This window comes from Salmo salar, chromosome ssa12 (genome assembly GCF_905237065.1).
Source record: "Salmo salar chromosome ssa12, Ssal_v3.1, whole genome shotgun sequence".
In the NCBI taxonomy this organism is placed as follows: domain Eukaryota; kingdom Metazoa; phylum Chordata; class Actinopteri; order Salmoniformes; family Salmonidae; genus Salmo; species Salmo salar.
This window is the reverse complement of record NC_059453.1, coordinates 99,714,356-99,737,343: the sequence shown is the minus strand read 5'-3', so window position 1 is coordinate 99,737,343 and position 22,988 is coordinate 99,714,356. Positions and strand designations below refer to the sequence as shown.

The 22,988-nt window shown below is 41.6% G+C and overlaps 1 protein-coding gene across 3 annotated transcripts; it reads left to right on the top strand.

Annotated features, from left to right (window-relative positions):
- Nucleotides 1–3,572: 3,572 nt before the first annotated feature.
- LOC106566252 (uncharacterized) lies at nucleotides 3,573–22,615 on the top strand. 3 transcript variants are annotated; one of them, XM_014134144.2, is made up of 3 exons: nucleotides 3,584–3,831; nucleotides 5,484–5,571; nucleotides 19,619–22,615. In XM_014134144.2, exon 3 carries the CDS (start codon nucleotides 19,677–19,679, stop codon nucleotides 20,586–20,588), a length of 912 nt encoding a protein of 303 aa, XP_013989619.2. In that variant the 5' UTR covers nucleotides 3,584–3,831; nucleotides 5,484–5,571; nucleotides 19,619–19,676; the 3' UTR covers nucleotides 20,589–22,615. The 3 variants fall into 3 exon arrangements, with proteins under 3 accessions (XP_013989618.2, XP_013989619.2, XP_013989620.2); XM_014134143.2 differs by lacking the exon at nucleotides 5,484–5,571 and having other exon boundaries at nucleotides 3,573–3,831; XM_014134145.2 differs by lacking the exons at nucleotides 3,584–3,831; nucleotides 5,484–5,571 and adding an exon at nucleotides 14,472–14,544.
- The last annotated feature ends 373 nt before the right edge of the window (nucleotides 22,616–22,988 follow it).

Here is a 22,988-nt window from a genome sequence, read left to right as displayed (position 1 = left end):
CCATAGGCTACTGTACTGACCTGACGTTGCCATAGGTTACTGTGCTGACGTTACCATAGGTTACTGTACTGACGTTACCATAGGTTACTGTACTGGCGTTACCATAGGCTACTGTACTGACGTTACCATAGGTTACTGCACTGACGTTACCATAGGTTACTGTACTGACGTTACCATAGGTTACTGTACTGACCTGACGTTACCATAGGCTACTGTACTGACGTTACCATAGGCTACTGTACTGACGTTACTGTACTGACCTGACGTTACCATAGGTTACTGTACTGACGTTACCATAGGTTACTGTACTGATGTTACAATAGGTTACTGACCTGACGTTACCATAGGTTACTGACCTGACGTTACCATAGGTTACTCTACTGACGTTACCATAGGTTACTGTACTGACCTGACGTTACCATAGGCTACTGTACTGACGTTACCATAGGTTACTGTACTGACCTGACGTTACCATAGGTTACTGTACTGACGTTACCATAGGTTACTGTACTGACGTTACCATAGGTTACTGTACTGATGTTACCATAGGTTACTGACCTGGTGTTACCATAGGTTACTGTACTGACGTTACCATAGGCTACTGTACTGACGTTACCATAGGTTACTGACCTGACGTTACCATAGGTTACTGTACTGACGTTACCATAGGTTACTGACCTGACGTTACCATAGGTTACTGTACTGACGTTACCATAGGTTACTGTACTGACCTGACGTTACCATAGGTTACTGTACTGACGTTACCATAGGCTACTGTGACGTTACCATAGGTTACTGTACTGATGTTACCATAGGCTACTGTACTGACCTGACGTTACCATAGGTTACTGACCTGACGTTACCATAGGTTACTGTACTGACCTGACGTTACCATAGGCTACTGTACTGACGTTACCATAGGTTACTGTACTGACCTGACGTTACCATAGGTTACTGTACTGATGTTACCATAGGCTACTGTACTGTACTGACGTTACCATAGGTTACTCTACTGACGTTACCATAGGTTACTGTACTGACGTTACCATAGGTTACTGTACTGACGTTACCATAGGTTACTGACCTGACGTTACCATAGGTTACTGTACTGACCCGACGTTTCCATAGGTTACTGTACTGACGTTACCATAGGCTACTGACCTGACATTAGAAGCGTGAGAAGATAGGGGAAGAGGTTTTTTTATTAGCTAGAGAACATCGAATTAACTTTTTCAAAACTATTGAAGGATACAATAAGCCTAGTTATCACGTTTCACAATGGATTTATTCATTACACTAAGGTAAGATGTGTTTTTAATTCTGGTGCCGCTCAAGCTTGTTAGCTTGCTAGTGTAAGGGACGTCACACTGCTTGCTTAGCAGTACAACTTCCTCCCGATTCGGCCCAAACTTACCAGTCGGTGCCACACGAACAGCGAGCTATTCGCTGGCGCAAGTGGGGACATTTCAGGCTGAGGAGTAAGTTTCACACATCCCCATGTGCTACAGTCACTACTCAAATGTACTCAACAGTGCCCCCAGCTGTAGATCCAGGTCACTACACCAATGTAAATAGTCCAGGTGTCCATTTCATTAATTGTTCAGAGGTCTTATGGCTTCTGGGTAGAAGCTGTTAAGGAGCCTTTTGGTCCTAGACTTGGAGCTCCGGTACCGCTTGCCGTGCGGTAGCAGAGAGAACAGTCCACGACTGGGGTGACTGGAGTCTTTGACCATGTTTTGGGCCTTCCTCTGACACCGCCTAGTATATAGGTCCTGGATGTCAGGAAGCTTGGCCCCAGTGATGTACTGGGCCGTACGCACTACCCTCTGTAGTACCTTACAGTCAGATGCCGAGCTATTGCCATACCAGGCGGTGATGCAACCACTGCTTGCTTAGCAAGTACCACTTTCTCCTGATTTGGCCCAGACCTGGCCCAAACCTGGCCCCGACCTGGCCCAGACCTGGCCCAGACCTGGCACAAACCTGGCCCGACCTGGCACAAACCTGGCCCAGACCTGGCCCAAACCTGGCACAACCCTGGCCCAGACCTAGGACCTCTGCTTTGCTAACACACATGACTGCCCTCCTGAAGCGTCTTACCAGTTGGTGCATTTCGAACAGCTAGCTATACACTGGCGCCAGTGGGGACATTTCAGGCTGAGGAGTAAGTTTCACACATCCCCATGTGCAACACTAGCTCCAAGGATATTGAAAGTTCCTTCATAGAAGTCTCTCCTCCTAGGTATAATTCTGTGGACCTAATTCAGATAATGCTTGTAATAAAATGCTTAGCGCTTCAAGCCCTGCTTCTCAACCCTCTTGTCGCTCTCTCCCCACCTGTAACATTTCTGTCACATCTTGCACCATAAGCTACACTTCTCTGTCCATCATGCATGTAAACAACTAGCTTGCCTGCTCCATCCGCACTGACTGGTCTAAACAACTAGCTGGCCTGCTCCATCCGCACTGATTGGTCTAAACAACTAGCTGGCCTGCTCCATCCGCACTGACTGGTCTAAACAACTAGCTGGCCTGCTCCATCCGCACTGATTGGTCTAAACAACTAGCTGGCCTGCTCCATCCGCACTGATTGGTCTAAACAACTAGCTGGCCTGCTCCATCCGCACTGACTGGTCTAAACAACTAGCTGGCCTGCTCCATCCGCACTGATTGGTCTAAACAACTAGCTGGCCTGCTCCATCCGCACTGACTGGTCTAAACAACTAGCTGGCCTGCTCCATCCGCACTGACTGGTCTAAACAACTAGCTTGCCTGCTCCATCCGCACTGATTGGTCTAAACAACTAGCTGGCCTGCTCCATCCGCACTGATTGGTCTAAACAACTAGCTGGCCTGCTCCATCCGCACTGATTGGTCTAAACAACTAGCTGGCCTGCTCCATCCGCACTGACTGGTCTAAACAACTAGCTGGCCTGCTCCATCCGCACTGACTGGTCTAAACAACTAGCTGGCCTGCTCCATCCGCACTGACTGGTCTAAACAACTAGCTGGCCTGCTCCATCCGCACTGACTGGTCTAAACAACTAGCTGGCCTGCTCCATCCGCACTGATTGGTCTAAACAACTAGCTGGCCTGCTCCATCCGCACTGATTGGTCTAAACAACTAGCTGGCCTGCTCCATCCGCACTGACTGGTCTAAACAACTAGCTGGCCTGCTCCATCCGCACTGACTGGTCTAAACAACTAGCTGGCCTGCTCCATCCGCACTGATTGGTGAAGTCATTTAATGAGCTAAAAGTAAAAAATTGGTTGATTTCACTGGTTAAAAAAGGAACAGAAGGAACAATATAAACCGTTACTTTTTGGGGGGTTAGATCCGGTTCAGAACTTTATTTTGCTGGTCAGAAACACTGGAACAGAACAAACAAAAAAATTGTGGTTATGTTCAAAACGAAACGATTGGGAAATAATGGCACAGATACAAAGATGAGTCCTCTATCTATCTCTATGGCCTGTTGTGCACTCGCGTATCTGCCGTCTCATTGGCTAGAATGGTCCCACCTGATCTCGCCTCCTTCCCGTTTGACTTACATCTTTGTGGACTTGTGTTGCCATTGTTAGAGTGGTCACTCGAATATCTTGTTAATATAATAGAAAATCTTTGACCGAACTAAAAAAAAATAAGAAAAGCGGAACGGGTGAACGCCCCTTCTTCCTTATATGGGTGTTCATTCCACCCAGTTTCCTTTTTGTTTTTTTAAATCATTATCCCCGCCTCTTTTCACTGAGTCAATTCGCACCGTTGCAGCCATTTTAATCTAGACTTCAGTTGCTACTGGACCGGATGATCCTTGCTTAAAACCGTTGAAAGGTAAGGTTTTATTTATTTATTTAGACTAGAATATTTGCGTCTCTTTGGTAGCTGTCATGTTTCATCTAATGGCATTTTTTCCCCCCCTCCTCCCAAATTCTGGGCTCCAATTTCGCGTTGAACGCAGAGAAAAGCGTAAGGAAACACACAACAACAACCAAAAAATCGCGTAGCAAAAACAGTGTTGCTTGATAACTGAGAGGGAAGTGTGTGGTAACGTCATTCTACTAGTGACCCGGCTGTCGCTAGCTAGCTTTGTGTAAAGTCTCATTTACGTCGTATTATTGAGATTTTAATTTTAAAATACATTTGATTTTCTTTGTTTGTAGGTTATTGTAAACCCCTTTCTGTTCTTACTAAGTTTTTTTTTTTTTTTTTTTTGGTCATATTTACATTTAATTTAAAACTAGCTAGTTTTGGGATGGGAGTTACCAAAGGTTTTCATATCCACTCATGGGGTGTGGGGGGGTTTGTTCCTCCATACCACAAGGGGCGCTACCACTAGTGTTGGGGTCATTATGTGTAATAATACACAACTCGTTACTTCTAAGAACAGTAATCCATTACATTTAAGCCTAATTTATACCCTACGCAAAACTAAACAAACTACATGCAAAAAGTAACATTTTGCTGCGCAAAATGGCAGTTAATCCAGTGTATATACATAAATGTGAGCAACCTCTCAATTTGTAACTCGCCAGAATTACGAAAGATCACCAATTTGCGTAGATTGTGTTCTTGCGTATGGTATAAATAACACTTTAGGCCTACTTTCCATCGACACTAACTTGTTATATCACTGAAAAACTATCAATATTTAGATCTCACTGTTCAACTGTTGTGGGGGTGAGCCACGCCCACTGCTTTCCTGTGCTGCAACTGCTCCACCATAGAGGCTAAATGTGTCGTTTCGTAGTCTCTGTGTAGCACTAGTATGTCCACATTATAGCCTACTACCTTTTGTAATAAGGCATCGCCTAGATCTCTACAGAACAGCATGTGAAACAGTTGGTTGGCAGGCTATTCAGCACAGGGAAGATTTTCCCTCCCTTGATTGAATATTGCGTAGTCAAGACGCTTTTTGAAGACCATGTTATTAACCAAAGTGATATGGTAGCTAGTAAAAAATACTTTAGGAGTGGCTGCTAACTGTTAATAAATATAGCTAACTAGCCTAGTTGGGGTTGTCATTTGAGAGGTCTGTTTTCATATACTCGTGAAAATGTCGTTTTCTCTCATTTTAAACCTTTTTTTTAAAGTGAAACTAGACTGAAGGGGAATTCACCATAACACATTTTCTACTACACTTGACGTTAGCGCTGTCAGGTAAATTTATATTTGTATACCCAATGATTATTGATGAAGACCATCATGAAAATAAAATTAAAACCCTAAAAAAGTAAATGTATTTTTAAATTAACTTCAAGTCCACAAACTTGACCCAAAAGCAGCAAAGTAAAAGTAAGCCTGGTTTTCATCTAACGTCAACATCAGGAGAGATGGGAGGAGGGAAAAAAAGTACAGTTTTAGTATTTTGTGTTGTGGAACAAACAGCTGATTGGAGGCGTTCAAAAAGAGGAAGCATGCATTTTTTTTAAATATGTTTTTTTTTTTATATAAAAACGTAATAACTTTGTTGCTCCTTATTTCAGCAAGGTGTTGTACTGACTCTTCGGTTGCCTAGGCAAAGCTCCCCCCTCCTCCTCTTCCTCCCTGCATCACATGCAATCAGGAGCGGAGGTGAGGAGAATTAGTCTTAAAAAAATATATACAGTGGGGGGGGAAGTATTTGAACCCCTGCTGATTTTGTACGTTTGCCCACTTACAAAGAAATGATCAATCTATAATTTTAATAGTAGGTTTATTTGAACAGTGAGAGACAGAATAACAATTAAAAAAATCCAGAAAAACGCATGTCAAAAATGTTATAAAACTATTTGCATTTTAATGAGGGAAATAGGTATTTGACCCCACACATCTCAGGAGGGATTTTGTCCCACTCCTCTTTGCAGATCTTCTCATTAAGGTTTCGAGGCTGAAGTTTGGCAACTCGAACCTTCAGCTCCCTCCACAGATTTTCTATGGGATTAAGGTCTGGAGACTGGCTAGGCCACTCCAGGACCTTAATGTGCTTCTTCTTGAGCCACTCCTTTGTTGCCTTGGCCGTGTGTTTTGGGTCATTGTCATGCTGGAATACCCATCCACGACCCATTTTCAATGCCCTGGCTGAGGGAAGGAGGTTCTCACCCAAGATTTGACAGTACATGGCACCGTCATCATCCCTTTGATGCGGTGAAGTTGTCCTGTCCCCTTAGCAGAAAAACACCCCCAAAGCATAATGTTTCCACCTCCATGTTTGACTGTGGGGATGGTGTTCTTGGGGTCATAGGCAGCATTTGTATATACATTTGTATATGCCCTCCTCCAAACATGGCGAGTTGAGTTGATGTCAAAGAGCTCCATTTTGGTCTCATCTGACCACAACACTTTCACCAGTTGTCCTCTGAATCATTCAGATGTTCATTGGCAAACTTCAGACGGGCATGTATATGTATTCTTGAGCAGGGGGACCTTGCGGGCGCTGCAGGATTTCAGTCCTTCACGGCATAGTGTGTTACCAATTGTTTTCTTGGTGACTATGGTCCCAGCTGCCTTGAGATCATTGACAAGATCCTCCCGTGTAGTTCTGGGCTTATTCCTCACCATTCTCATGATCATTGCAACTCTACGAGGTGAGATCTTGCATGGAGCCCCAGGCCGAGGAAGATTGACAGTTCTTTTGTGTTCATTCCATTTGCGAATAATCGCACCAAATGTTGTCACCTTCTCACCAAGCTGCTTGGCGATGGTCTTGTAGCCCATTCCAGCCTTGTGTAGGTCTACAATCTTGTCCCTGACATCCTTGGAGAGCTCTTTGGTCTTGGCCATGGGGGAGAGATTGGAATCTGATTGATTGATTGCTTCTGTGGACAGGTGTCTTTTTTACAGGTAACAAGCTGTGGTTAGGAGCACTCCCTTTAAGAGTGTGCTCCTAATCTCAGCTCGTTACCTGTATAAAAGACACCTGGGAGCCAGAAATCTTTCTGATTGAGAGGGGGTCAAATACTTATTTCCCTCATTAAAATGCAAATCAATTTATAACAATTTTGACATGTGTTTTTCTGGATATTTTTGTTGTTATTCTGTCTCTCACTGTTCAAATAAACCTACCATTAAAATTATAGACTGATCATTTCTTTGTCAGTGGGCAAACTTACAAAATCAGCAGAGGATCAAATACTTTTCCCCCCCACTGTATATACAAATGTTTAGTCTGTTTTGCTATTGGGATGATTGTAATGGTGGCTGTGGTCATTTGGATAACCAATGAAGTCAACAAAAATTCCAAGACCGTCACAGCACCACTTTGCGGTATACCATATTTTACTACACCGAGTATACAGCGCCTTGCGAAATCATCCCCCTTGGTATTTTTCCTATTTTGTTGCCTTACAACTTGGAATTAAAATAGATTTTTGGGTGGTTTATCATTTGATTTACACAACATGCCACTTTGAAGATGCACAGTATTTTTTTGTGTGTGAAATAAGACAAGAAATAAGACAAAAAACGGAAAACTTGAGAGTGCTTAACTATTCACCCCTCAAAGTCAATACTTTGTAGAACCACCTTTTGCAGCAAATACAGCTGCAAGTCTCTTTTTGGGTATGTCTCTATAAGCTTGGCACATCTAGCCACTGGGATTTTTGCCCATTCTTCAAGGCAAAACTGCTCGAGCTCATTCAAGTTGGATGAGTTCCTGCTGGTGAACAGCAATCTTTAAGTCATACCATAGATTCTCAATTGGATTGAGGTCTGGGCTTTGACAAGGCCATTCCAAGACTTTTTAAATGTTTCCTCTTAAACCACTCGAGTGTTGCTTAGCAGTATGCTTAGGGTCATTGTCTTGCTGGAAGGTGAACCTCCGTCCCAGTCTCAAATCTCTGGAAGACTGAAACAGGTTTCCCTCAAGAATTTCCCTGTATATTTCCCTGTATATAGCGCCATCCATCATTCCTTCAATTCTGACCAGTTTCCCAGTCCCTGCCGATGGAAAAACATCCCCATAACATGATGCTGCCACCACCATGCTTCACTGTGGGGATGGTGTTCTCGGCATAATGAGATGTGCTGGGTTTGTGCCAGACATAGCGTTTTCCTTGATGGCCAAAAAGCTCAATTTTAGTCTCATCTGACCAGAGTACATTCATCCATATGTTTGGGGAGATTCCCACATGCCTTTTGGCGAACACCAAATGTGTTTGCTTATTTCTTTCTTTAATCAATGGCATTTTTCTGGCCACTCTTCTGTAAGGCCCAGCTCTGTGGCGTGTACGGCTTAAAGCAGTCCTATGGACAGATACTCCAATCTCCGCTGAGGCGCTTTGCAGCTCCTTCAGGGTTATCTTTGGTCTCTTTGTTGCCTCACTGATTAATGCCCTCCTTGCCTGGTCTGTGAGTTTTGGTGAGCGGCCCTCTCTTGGGAGGTTTGTTGTGGGGCCATATTCTTTCCATTTTTTAATAATGTATTTAATGGAGCTCCGTGGGATGTTCAAAGTTTCCGATTTATTTTTTTTATAACCCAACTCTGATCTGTACTTCTCCACAACTTTGTCCCTGACCTGTTTGGAGAGCTCCTTGGTCTTCATGGTGCCCCTTGCTTAGTGGTGTTGCATACTCTGGGGCCTTTCAGAACAGGTGTGTGTATATATACTTAGATCATGTGACAGATCATGTGACACTTAGATTGCACACAGGTGGACTTTAACTGATTATGTGACTTCTGAAGGTAATTGGTTGCACCAGATCTTATTTAGGGGCTTCATAGCAAAGGGGTGAATACATATGCACGCACCACTTTTCCATTTGTAATTTTTTGGAATTGTTTGAAACAAGTTTTTCCATTTCACCAATTTGGACATGAAATCCAAATAAAAAAACATTTAAATTACAGGTTATTATGTAACAAAATAAGAAAAATGCCAAATGGGGTGAATATTTTTCTAAAGGCACTGTACCAAACATTAGGAACACCTTCCTAATATTGAGTTGCGCATCCCCCCCCTTTGCCCTCAGAACAGCCTTAATTCGTCAGGGCATGGACTCGACAAGGTGTAAAAAGCGTTCCACAGGGATGTTAGGCCATGTTGACTCCAATGCTTCACACAGTTGTCAAGTTGGCTGGGAGGGCACCGTAATGATATAAATCATTTAGCCTCAGCAACTGAAAACGGTCCTTTTACCAGTTTAAATAATGACAGGAGCAGTTGATTGTTATTAAAGAGAGTCCAGACATGTTACTCTAGGAATGGCTGTCTAAATCAGACAACGTCCCCCACCAAGAGCAAATATTTATCCTTGTATCTACTGAGCTCGACTGGGTAGGGATTGTTTTCTCATCATTAACTAGGGTATGGTTAGGGATCGGGTATCACTGAATTTAACACTAACATTTAGGTTTAGCAGTATCCAGATTGTCGTACCTTTTTATATATATATATATATATAACAACATTTTCTAACCCCATGTACATGTAAAATCCCATAGAGAATGCTAACAATAGCTAACAAACACATTGCAAACATTTTTTTATACAGTCTGACCTAAGCGATTTGCAGAACAGACATCCTAGCTCAAAGTTATACAAGTAACTCAAAAATGCTACACAGTTTGCTGCATCCACAGAATAAATATTAGACAGCGAGGCTCTTGATCCAATTGGGGATTTTTTTTCTACTGTTAAGAAAGCGGAAGCTTGATTTTTGGAAGAAGCTAACCAACTAAGCTAGATCAGAGGTTCCCAAACGTTTCTCTCAGGCCCCCATTGGGGGAATGCGCATGCCACGTCTATTTCTATTGGCTGTTCATGATACAAGCTGTTCACACCCCTCTTTTTGGTCGGAGAACCCCATTGGTTCGCAAACTGCAGTGGGTTCGCAAAAAATTAAGAGTATAGATTATTGTATGGGAGAATATACAAACATTGTTGAGAATTTGAAAAAATAACATTTTTATTGGTTTGTTTTTCATTTTGATATGAGATGAAAAATGAATTGAAGGTTATTTGTACTGATTTTTAAGGTTGTCGTTATTTTTCGGGATAGCTCATGAGAAAATCTGGCGCAAAAAAGGGTCTAAAAAGGTGGAATAGCATGGACTTAGGATGTAGTTGTTGCCAACCTAGGGTCATGCACTATTCAAAGCATAGGCTTATTTCAAACTGTAATATTGAAAAACTTAAAATACTGTCAGAAATTTGAAACATTTTTGTGATATGATTTTTGGGCCATATCGCCCAACCCTACTTGACATATTCTACAAACAATAAAACCATTGTTACACTTGAGTTTTGTGATGGAAAATGCATAGCGCACTGAATTTTAAGAAGGTATTGTCATATTATTCATCCTAATTGGACAGGTTTTTTACATGGACGATACACTGGAGATATTATAAGACAAGTACTGGAAACAATAGAATACTAAATCTGGGAAACCAGGACTAGTATTCATAGCTGACTTTGAAACGGCAGAAAATAAAGTACGACTGGAGTTCATATATAAACGCCTGGAACATTTCAATTTTGGAGAATCTCTTTTATAAAATGGGTTAAAGTCATGTATAGTAATCCTAGGTGTAAAATAGTAAATAATGGCTACTTCTCAAAGTTTTAAACTCTCAAGAGGCGTAATACAAGGTTGTCCACTATCGGCATATCTATTTGTATTGCCATTGAATTGTTAGCTGTTAAAATCAGATCCAACAATAATGTTAAACATTAGAAATCCAGGGCTTAAAACAAAGGTGCCATTGTATGCTGATGTTTTCTTTTAAAACCACAGTCTGAATCCCTCCACAGCCTCATAGAGGATCTAGATACTTTTTCTAACCTCTCTGGATTAAAGCCAAATTATAAGTGCGTACTATATTACGTATTACATCACAAAAAAAAAAACTTTTACATTACCGTGTAGTAAATAAAATGGTCTGATGTGGATATAGTCTGTATACATATCCCGAATTAAATAAATTCTCACTCAATACATTTTTATAGAAAGTTAGCAAAAAGAGAGAAGCTCTGGCTACCATGGTCTGAATGTGTAAATATCACCTTGATTAACTCTTCAATAATATCACAGTTTACCTATTTGCTTATGGTCTTGCCTACACCTAGCGACCTGTTTAAAAGAAGAAAAAAAAATATATATATATATATATATATATATATATACGAGCAAAAAATATTCAATTTTATTTTGAATGGCAAGCCAAACAAAATTAAAAGTGCCTATTTATTTAATGAATATGAATTCGAAGGGCAGAAAAATTATGAAATATTAAAGCATTAGACCTCTCACTAAAGGCGTCAGTCATACAAAAGTTATACCGTAATTTCCGGACTATTAAGCGCACCTGAATATAAGCCTGAATTAAAAAATATATATTATTTTGAACATAAATAAGCCGCACATGTCTATAAGCCGCAGGTGCCTACTGGTACATTGAAACAAATTAACTTTACACAGGCTTTAACGAAACACGGCTTGTAACAAAAATAAATAGGCTTTAACGAAACACAGCTTGTAACACAAAATTAGCAGTAAACAGTGGCCTACCAAGAAAGTCATTGCTCCAGAACAAGCTCTCGTGCAGCAGCTCTATTTCCTTTTCCAACAGCCAGATCAATCGCCTTCAACTTGAAAGCTGCATCATATGCATTTCTCCGTGTCTTTGCCACGATGAGGGTGACAAAATGACTACCGTAATCAGAATGATGGGAAGTTTGAGCGCGCCCGGTTTAATCTAAACAGTAAACAAAAAAGTAGTTTGACCTTAACCCGTTCGGCAATTTCATTGGTCTAATGAAAGCTTCATGCCGCCAAAAAACTGAGCACGTCACAGAATGTATTTATTTATTTATTTTTTATTTGAAAGCGGGAAAAATCCATAAAATCCATTGTTTAAGCTGCGAGGTTCAATGCGTGGGGAAAAAAGTAGCGGCTTATAGTCCGGAAATTACGTAACTTAAATCCAAACGGGTTTTCTAGCAAATTAGTAAGAATTTCTTACCACATGTTCAAGCATGGCCTTTTTCCTTTTATTCAGATTACAACCTCTCACTTTTGGTTATTTGAAATGAAATAATCTCCAAAATATGGATATTTATAAAAATAAAAATAAAAAAGCCAAAGAAAGTTGGTTGCAATTTCAGTTTAATCACCCGAAAAGACAGAACAAATATTGGGATTTAAACTGAAATATACTAATTGATTAAAAAAAGGTATTATCTTTGTAAATTATATAATACACATGCAGCTAACACATAGATATGGAAATGTCTGCTCTACCCAAAATGACAACCAACTAATTGCAGCATTACTGCAAAAATTGACAGCCGTGCCATATAGATTGCAAAATATTTGGGAAGAGATTTTCGATCTACTGATTACATGGCACGTGGTTTATGAACTGATACGCCACACAACGCCAGATTCAAGACTAAGAATTTTTCTATTTAAATTATTATACAAAATTCTTGCAACCAATATAATGTTATATAAATGGCGGACACAACCTTCCCAGCTCTGCCGATTTTGCTGCAACGAGGCAGAGTCATTAGATCATGTATTTTGGTACTGTCCATATGTAGCTTGTTTTTGGTCACAGGTCCAGAAATGGCTGAAGAATTACAACATTTACCTAGAACTAACACTGCAGATAGCAATACTGGGTGATTTGAAAAGTCATAGTCAATCAATAATATAATACTTTGAGCAGAAATGCTCATCTTTAATTTTCAATCTGTAGAAACTGAGAATAGAATGGTTCACAACTTTTGTGAAACATCACAAAATATATGGCAAATAGAAATCCAATGTGGATGGTGTTAAGAGATAGATGGGAGGGGTTGAATGGAGCTGAAGGGTGGGACTATAATAACCAGGATGACTAAATACACTGTGTCCATAAAATGCATATAGGTTCAGAACAGCACATTTTAAAAATAGATGGAAAATAGACATCAGAAATGGAGGAAGGCCAGGACTTAAACAAACAAAATATAACTATTCTAAAATAGTCTGTAAAATGTATATAGTACGTATAAACTGGAAGTAGAAGCCTAAGTGGTGGTATTCATTAGTTTATTCCAATTAGGGGAGCGGTGGTAGTGGAATATAATAAAGGAAAATGTATATGTTTGATCCATTTCATAATAAGGATGTAACCTAACAAAATGTGGAAAAAGTCAAGGGGTCTGAATACTTTCCAAAGGCACTGTATGTATGCATGTATACATATAGTTCATTTGGAAAGTATTCAGACCCTTGACTTTTTCCACATTTTGTTAGGTTACATCCTAATTCTAAAATTGATTAAATAGTTTATTCCATTATCAATCTACACACAATATCCCATAATGACAAAGCAAAAACAGTTTTTTAGAAATGTTTGCTAATTTCAACAACAACAAAAATATCACATTTGCATAAGTATTCTACCCTTTAATCAGTACTTTGTTGAAGCACCTTTGGCAGTGATTACAGCCTCGAGTCTTCTTGGGTATGACGCTACAAGCTTGGCACACCTGTATTTGGGGAGTTTCTCACATTCTTCTCTGCAGATCCTCTCAAGCTCTGTCAGGTTGGATGGGGAGCGTTGCTGCACAGCTATTTTCAGGTCTCTCCAGAGATGTTCGATCAGGTTCAAGTCCGGGCTCTGGCTGGGCCACTCAAGGACATTCAGAGATTTGTCCCGAAGCCACTCCTGCGTTGTCTTGGCTGTGTGCTTCAGGGTTGTTGTCCTGTTGGAAGGTGAACCTTCACCCAGTCTGAGGTCCTGAGCGCTCTGGAGCAGGTTTTCATCAAGGATCTCTCTGTACTTTGCTCCGTTCATCTTACCCTCAATCCTGACTAGCCTCCCAGTCCCTGCCGCTGAAAACATCCCCACAGCATGATGCTGCCACCACCATGCTTCACCGTAGGGATGGTGCCAGGTTTCCTCCAGATGTGACGCTTGGCATTCAGGCCAAAAAGTTCAATCTTGCTTTCATCAGACCAGAGAATCTTGTTTCTCTGGTCTGAGAGTCTTTAGGTGCCTTTTGGCAAACTCCAAGCGGGCTGTCATGTGCCTTTTACTGATGAGTGGCTTCCGTCTGGTCACTCTACCATAAAGACCTGATTGGTGGAGTGCTGCAGAGATGGTTGTCCTTCTGGAAGTTTGTCCCATCTCCACAAACCATCGGGTTCTTGGTCACCTCCCTGACCAAGGACCTTCTCCTCCGGTTGCTCAGTTTGTCCGGGCAGCCAGCTCTAGGAAGAGTCTTGGTGTTTCCAAACTACTAACATTTAAGAATTATGGAGGTCACTGTTTACTTGGGGACCTTGAATGCTGCAGAAATGTTTTGGACCCTTCTCCAGATCTGTTCCTCAACACAACCCTGTCTCGGGGGTCTACAGAGAATTCCTTTGACCTCATGGCTTTGTTTTTCCTCTGACAGCACTGTCAACTGTGGGACCTTTATATAGACAGGTGTGTGCCTTTCCAAATCATGTCCAAATCAATTGAATTTACCACAGGTGGACTCCAATCAATCAATCTCAAGGATGATCAATGGAAACAGGATGCACCTGAGCTCAATTTCAAGAAAAGGACTGAATACTTATGTAAATAAGGTATCTTTTTTTTATTACATTTTTTTTTTTACAAATGTGGTAATTTTCTTAAGCTATTTTGGCTTTGTCATTAGGGGGTGTTGTGTGTAGATTGCTGAGGATTATTTCTTATTTTTATTCAATCATTTTAAGAAAAAAATGTGGAAAAAGTCAAGGGGGTCTGAATACTTTCAGAAGGCACGGTGTATCTGTATTTATAGTACCAGTCAAAAGTTTGGACACACCTACTCATTCAAGGTTTTTTTTTCTTTATTTGTACTATTTTCTACATTGTAGAATAATAGTGAAGACATCAAAACTATGAAATAACACATATGGAATCATGTAGTAACCAAAAAAGTGTTTAACAAATAAAAATATTTTTGAGATTCTTCAAAGTAGCCACCCTTTGCCTTGTTGACAGCTTTGCACACTCTTGGCATTCTCTCAACCAGCTCTACCTGAAGGAGTTCACACATATGCTGAGCACTTGTTGACTGCTTTTCCTTCACTCTGCGGTCCGACTCATCCCAAACCATCTCAATTGGGTTAAGGTCAGGTGATTGTGGAGGCCAGGTCATCTGATGCAGCACTCCATCACTCTCAGTCTTGGTCAAATAGCCCTTACACAGCTTGGAGGTGTGTTGGGTCATTGTCCTGTTGAAAAATAAATTATAGTCCCACTCGATGCAGAATGCTGTGGTAGCCATGCTGGTTAAGTGTGCCTTGAATTCTAAATAAATCACTAACAGTGTCACCAGCAAAGCAACATCACACCTCCTCCTCCATGCTTCATGGTGGGAACCACACATGCGGAGATCATCTGTTCACCTACTCTGCGTCTCACAAAGACATGGCCAAAAATCTCCAGTTTGGAATCATCACAAAGGACAGATTTCTAATGTCCATTGCTTGTGTTTCTTGGCCCAAGCAAGTCTCTTATTATTGGTGTCCTTTTAGTAGTGGTTTCTTTGTGTGAATCAGGCCTTCATGGTCAAGTTGCTGCAGTCTCCTCTGAACAGTTGATGTTGATGTGTCTGTTACTTGAACTCTGAAGCATTTATTTTGGCTGCAATCCCCTTTGCTGCTATAACAGCCTCCACTCTTCTGGGAAGTCATTAATATGGAGTTGGTCCCCCCCCTTTGCTGCTATAACAGCCTCCACTCTTCTGGGAAGTCATTAATATGGAGTTGGTCCCCCCCTTTGCTGCTATAACAGCCTCCACTCTTCTGGGAAGTAATTAATATGGAGTTGGTCCCCCCTTTGCTGCTATAACAGCCTCCAATCTTCTGGGAAGTCATTAATATGGAGTTGGTCCCCCCCCTTTGCTGCTATAACAGCCTCCACTCTTCTGGGAAGTCATTAATATGGAGTTGGTCCCCCCCTTTGCTGCTATAACAGCCTCCACTCTTCTGGGAAGTCATTAATATGGAGTTGGTCCCCCCTTTGCTGCTATAACAGCCTCCAATCTTCTGGGAAGTCATTAATATGGAGTTGGTCCCCCCCCTTTGCTGCTATAACAGCCTCCACTCTTCTGGGAAGTCATTAATATGGAGTTGGTCCCCCCCCTTTGCTGCTATAACAGCCTCCACTCTTCTGGGAAGTCATTAATATGGAGTTGGTCCCCCCCTTTGCTGCTATAACAGCCTCCACTCTTCTGGGAAGTCATTAATATGGAGTTGGTCCCCCCCTTTGCTGCTATAACAGCCTCCACTCTTCTGGGAAGTAATTAATATGGAGTTGGTCCCCCCCTTTGCTGCTATAACAACCTCCACTCTTCTGGGAAGTCATTAATATGGAGTTGGTCCCCCCCCTTTGCTGCTATAACAGCCTCCACTCTTCTGGGAAGTCATTAATATGGAGTTGGTCCCCCCCCTTTGCTGCTATAACAGCCTCCAATCTTCTGGGAAGTCATTAATATGGAGTTGGTCCCCCCCTTTGCTGCTATAACAGCCTCCACTCTTCTGGGAAGGATTTCCACTAGATGTTGGAACATTGGTTCCATTCAGTACAAGAGTATTAGTGAGGTCGGACACTGATGTTGGGCGATTAGGCCTGGCTCGCAGTCGGCTAAATATCGGTTCCAATTCAAAGGTGTTTGATGGGGTTGAGGTCAAGGCTCTGTACAGGTTTTTCAACACCGATCTTGACAAACAATTTCTGTATGGACCTCACTTTGTGCATGGGGGCATTGTCATGCTGAAACAGGAAAGGGCCTTCCCCAAACTGATGCCACAAAGTTGGAAGCACAGAATCATCTAGAATGTCATTGTATGCTGTAGCATTCAGATTTCCCTTCACTGGAACTAAGGGGCCCGAACCATGAAAAACAGCCCCAGGCCATTATTCCTCCTCCACCAAACTTTACAGTTGGCACTATGCATTGCGGCAGGTAGCGTTCTCCTGGCATCTCCAAATCCAGATTCGTCCAGACGGTGAAGCGTGATTCAGAATGCATTTCCACTGCTCTAGAGTCCAATGGGGGCGAGCTTTACACCACTCCAACCGAGACTTGGCATTGCGCATGGTGATCTTAGGCTTGTGTGCGGCTGCTCGGCCATGGAAACCCTTTTCATTAAGCTCCCGACTAACAGTTATTGTGCTGACGTTGCTTCCAGAGGCAGTGTGGAACTTGGTAGTGAATGTTGCAACCGAGGACAGATGATTTTTACACGTTATCTGCTTCAGCATTCGACAGTCCCGTTCTGTGAGATTGTGTGGCCTACCACTTTGCAACTGAGCCATTGTTGCTCCTAGATATTTCCACTTCACAATAACAGCCCTTATAGTTTACCGGGGGCAGCTCAAGCAGGGCAGAAATGTGATGAACTGACTTGTTGGAAAGGTGGCATCCAATGATAGTGCCAAGTTGAATGTCACTAAGTTTGGACAAACCTACTCATTCAAGGATTTTTCTTTATTTTTACAATTTTCTACATTGTAGAATAATAGTGAAGACATCAAAACTATGAAATAACACATGGAATCATGTTGTGAACAAAAAAGTGTTAAACAAATCAAAATATATTTTATATTTGAGATTCTTCAAAATAGCCACCCTTTGCCTTGATGACAGCTTTGCACAATCTTGGCATTTTCTCAACCAGCTTCACAAGGAATGCTTTTCCAACAGTCTTGAAGGAGTTCCCACATATGCTGAGCACTTGTTGGCTGCTTCTCCTTCACTCTGTGGTCCACCTCATCCCAAACCCTCTCAATTGGGTTGAGGTCGGTTGATTGTGGAGGCCAGGTCATCTGATGCAGCACTCCATCATTCTCCTTCTTGGTCAAATATCCCTTACACAGCCTGGAGGTATGTTTTGGGGTCATTGTCCTGTTGAAAAACAAATGATAGTCCCACTAGCGCAAACCAGATGGGATGGTTATCGCTGCAGAATGCTGTGGAAGCCATGCTGGTTAAGTGTGCCATCAATTCTAAATAAATCACTGACAGTGTCACCAGCTAAGCACCCCCACACCATCACACCTCCTCCTCCATGCTTCACGGTGGGAACCACACATGCAGAGATCATCCGTTCACCTACTCTTCATCTCACAAAGACATGGTGGTTGGAACCAAAATGTCCAATTTGGACTCATCAGATCAAAGGACAGATTTCCACCGGTCTCATGTCCACTGCTCGTATTTCTTGGCCCAAGCAAGTCTCTTCTTCTTATTGGTGTCCTTTACTAGTGGTTTCCTTGCAGCAATTCGACCATGAAGGCCTGATTCACACAGTCTCCTCTGAACAGTTGATGTTGAGATGGGTCTGTTACTAGAACTCTGAAGTGTTTATATGGGCTACAATCTGAGGTGCAGTTAACTCTAATGAACTTACCCTCTGCAGCAGAGGTAACTCTGGGTCTTCCTTTCCTGTGGAGGTCCTCATGAGAGCCAGTTTCATCATAGCGCTTGATGGTTTTTGAGACTGCATTTGAAGAAACTTTCAAAGTTCTTGACATGTTCTGGGTTGACTGACCTTCATGTCTTAAAGTAATGATGGGCTGTCGTTTGTCTTTGCTTATTTGAGCTGTTCTTGACATAATATGGACTTGGTCTTTTACCAAATAGGTCTATCTTCTGTATACCATCCCTACCTTGTCACAACACAACTGATTGGCTAAAGCGCATTAAGAAGGAAAGAAATTCCACAAATTAACTTTTAACGAGGCACACCTGTTAATTGAAATGCATTCCAGGTGACTACCTCATGTATCTGGTTTAGAGAATGTCAAGTGTGCTATCATCAAGGCATCAAGCTGTCATCAAGGCAAAGGGTGGCTACTTAGAAGAATGTCAAATATAAAATATATATTAATTTAACACGTTGTTTTTTTTCGTCAGGCAAGTCAGGAGTATTTTTTTCCACTTGCCTGAAGATTATGATCACTTGCCCGTAAATTATTATGATTAGCTGTTTACATGCAGAAATGCCATATACAATATCGCCTGTCTTTCAGGGGAGGAACCAGAAAGACCAGTTCTGGAACTGTATGAAGAAAAAAATGAATAAATCAGAGCAAGCTCAACTTGCCCAACTGCCATCCCCCTTCCTATTTTTTTTTTATTTCACCTGCCCAATAGGGCGACCTCAGAGCAGGCTCAACTAGCATGACTGCTCTGTTTACTTTCCTCAGGCAATAAGGCAACCCTTTGTGTCAATCCCTGTTTTGAAATGTTATATCAACTTGCTAATTGGTTGCATTTTGAGAATGTTAAGTACTCCTTGGTAACTGAATACAAAACCTTGAATCGAGTACTTGTGCCCATCCCTACTAGCTAAGCAATTAAGTTTATTTATGGATAGTTAGCTATAGCACCGCTCTTTGCAAGCAAACTGGAAAGCCATCTCGGCTTATGTTTCGCCTACATTCCACTTTCCAAGTGTGACAATATAGCTATTTCCTACATGCTTGTGCAAATAGTCACATTGCTTCTTCTTTTGCAATTGAAATAAGTGCTTGAAATCAGTCCCAACCCATAGAAGTGATCCCTTTTAGGTCCCCTTTCCTACAGCAGTAAGCATTAGTTTGTCTTCTTGATTTAAAAAAAAATTATTTATTGGAAACTGCTACTCTCAATTCTCTCAACAGGGTGAAAAGCAAGACAGACTTCGGGAGCTCTCAAACATTTTACCTCAAGGCAGATGTCATGAATTACACAGACCCGGTTGTGGAGAAGGCCGTCAACTCCTGGTCCAGAATCGCCTCAGCTGGACAGACCGTCCTTCTAGAGGCGTTACAGATCCTCAACCCCATGTCAAAGGATCTCTCGGACACCGAGGAACTGGTAACCTTTCTCCAAGGGCTTAAAGAAGAAGGCCACAAGCCCACAGTGTTACGAAGCAAAGATGTTTACGGATATAGATCTTGTACAGCCAGAACACTACCAGAAGAGATGTGCTGTACAGACATGGCTAGCAAGGGCTCAAGGACAGGCAAGAAGAGGGGAAGGAAGAAGAAGAAGAAGGAGTCTAACAAGTACGCATCGTGGACTACTAGTGCATCAGAATCTCACAAGGGGTCTGTCTTTTCCAGACCTCCGGCTATGACTATTGAACCTCCACTGATACAGCAATGTCTGAAACTAACAAACATTACAGGTTTGACGAGAGGCCACACCGCGAGACTACAGATTCACTCTCAACTTCCAACACTTTCAGGGATCCCGTTGCTGCCTTCGCAGAACATGGGTAGAACACCAAAAGCAGTGGCATTGGTCGGTCTGGAATGGAACGGAGCCCTTATCGGAGACTCCGCCCCAGTGATGTATCAAAACGGCCGAGGAGTTTACAACTACAAGATTGACGTGTCAAACCACAGACGGTCCTGGAGGGACGACCAGTCTCTGTGGGTGATGAACGATCAGGAGGAGTGTCGGCTGGACGAGAATAGCCTGCGGTGGAAGGTGGTCAAAGTGGATGACTGCGTCACGGTGGAGGAACTGAGGAGGAAGGCCCAGAGGATCCTACAGGTGAACCTATCCCCTGTGATACAGATACGACCGCTATATGGAACTGTAGCGGAAAACCAGCGTGATATCTCCAGCGACTTCTTAGCCTAGCGTTCATTTCGTAACGAGGCTTGACTGTTGAAAGCCAGAAGGGGAACATCATCATGTCGGCATCGTCTGACTACAGTAAAGTAAGTTTCTTGTATTGTGCAACGACGGGATGATGGCATGAATCTGACGTGTCAACAGGACTGAAGAAACTGAACGTGTCGCAGAAGTTGAAAGACACTCCATAGACATTACGGTGCAGAACGGTGCGCATTCGTTTTTCTTTACTAGCTTCTGTTTTGTACCTTGAGGATGGACCGATAGATTTGGTAAACAGTGTCACTGTAGGATCACTTTTCTTGCAAGAACAAAAATAAAATGTTTACCCTATTTGGTCTAGCCTACACGACAGTTTGCAGATTTCAGTCACCTGAAATGAATGTGCAAGACTCATCATCTTGATTTAGCTCTTCCTGTTGTCACTGACTCATTTGATTGCCATTTGTATCTACTTTTGTGTAGTCTAGACTGTTTCATTGAGTTGAAACTTTGACAGCCTCAAATTTATTCTGTGTTTGCTGAATGTAAGCACTCGAATCGTAACAATTCCATTGCAGGACTAAGTTAAAATGGCCTCGTTCTTTTTACCTAAAATAAATAGTATTTTTGTAGTGGCTTTTTTTATTTTTTTGTTGAAATATAATTATATTTTCTCTGGGTAAAGCATTTAATAGCATCATCAACCACCCTCTTCATTTTTGAAGTATTTTATTGAACCTGGATTGCAGAATTATTCCAGTTTTTTTGAAAATGGAAACATGAACAGATATTAGTTTACGGTCTTAGATCGGACGCTAACTTTGCATCGGTGCTAACTGGGTACCAGCTAAATCTGGCCATTTGTGAAGAAGTTGCCACAAAGTGTTTTGTGATCTATCTTTCATCATTAGTTTAGTTGAATGGTTTCGGGTTTGTGCTGCTTCCATTACTTATTTTAAGTTTGGCATTGAACATGTTGTATTGTAGTGGGCACGAGTCAATCAAGGGTAGCCTACTTCACAGGGACTGTGTCCCAAATGGCACCCTATTCCCCTTTTATAGTGCACTACTTTTGACTCGTGTCCCATAGGGTTCTGGTCAAATGTAATGGACTAAATGGGGAATTGGGTGCCATTTGGGACACAACCATAATTGTGGTTTAGCCTCTCTTAGTGTTTTTTTTTTTTTTTTATTGGCTTGCTGCGTCTTCATCCTGCCTCACTCTGGATTTAATTGGCACATTGTTTTGTTGCCATTTTCACCATCCCAGAAGTTGCAGGACAAAAGTACAGTCAAATTAAGGAATGGGTTAAGTTTAAGGTTTTTGTTAGGTCAGGTTTAATGTTAGGGAAAGTGAAGTGTTCAAATGTTTTGAATCATGTTGTGGCCCAAAAAATCAGGGCCTTAAGTTGATCCTTTTTTGCCATATGTTGAAAATATTGTAAATGATACTGTATGGTTGTGTTCAGGCCAGGGACCAAACAGTCATTGCGATTGCCAAAGGCGTTCTTAAAGGAAATGACAGCAGATTACTATGGCTGTAAAATACGTTTTTTTTTTAAAGTTTTTTTCAGCCAATCTTCATTTCAATGTACTGGTATAAAATGACTAAGTTAAGTTGCCATGTTATTTTGAACTAGGGTATGTATAGTAGGTCATGGATTTTATACAACACGTATTTGCTGCAAATACATTTTTCACAGGATCTTTAAAGCCTAAATTTTATACCTCATGCAAGTATGCAACGCAGGAACGTAATTATCTACTCAAAATGGCATAGTTTCGAGTTACACGAACATGTGCAGCCCTGCAATTTGTATGTACGCAGAATTGCCATTTTGCTTAGATTATTGTGTTATTTGCATTGCACTCTTGCGTCTTGTATAGATAAGTACTCTTGTCACATGACACAGTGCTACATTTTTCTTTTCTCAACCAACAATGTGTCTGATTTTTGTTGCCGTTGGTTGAAATTTGCTGAACAAAACTGTACAGTGTTGAATTACATTTTCAGAAATTGCTCAATAAAATGAATCTTAAAAAAAAAGGCATTTTGAATGAGGTTCCCATGGGTGTGGCGTCTACTTCTACATACCATCAATACTTGACTTCCTTGTAGACTTGCTTGGTCAAGTATATCATTGGTCAAATACTGGAGCTGCACTTGTTTTAGTTTGCCCAGTCCAATGGCACCAACAGTGGCGTAAAAGTACAGTACTATTTATAGAAACTTTAACTACACTATATTACTTTTTGTTTTATTTTTAACCAGGTAGGCCAGTTGAGAACAAGTTCTCGTTTACAACTGCGACCTGGCCAAGATAAAGCAAAGCAGTTCGACACAAACAACAGAGTTACACATGGAGTAAAACAAACATACCGTCAATAACACAATAGTAAATCTGTATGCAGTGTGTGTGTGTG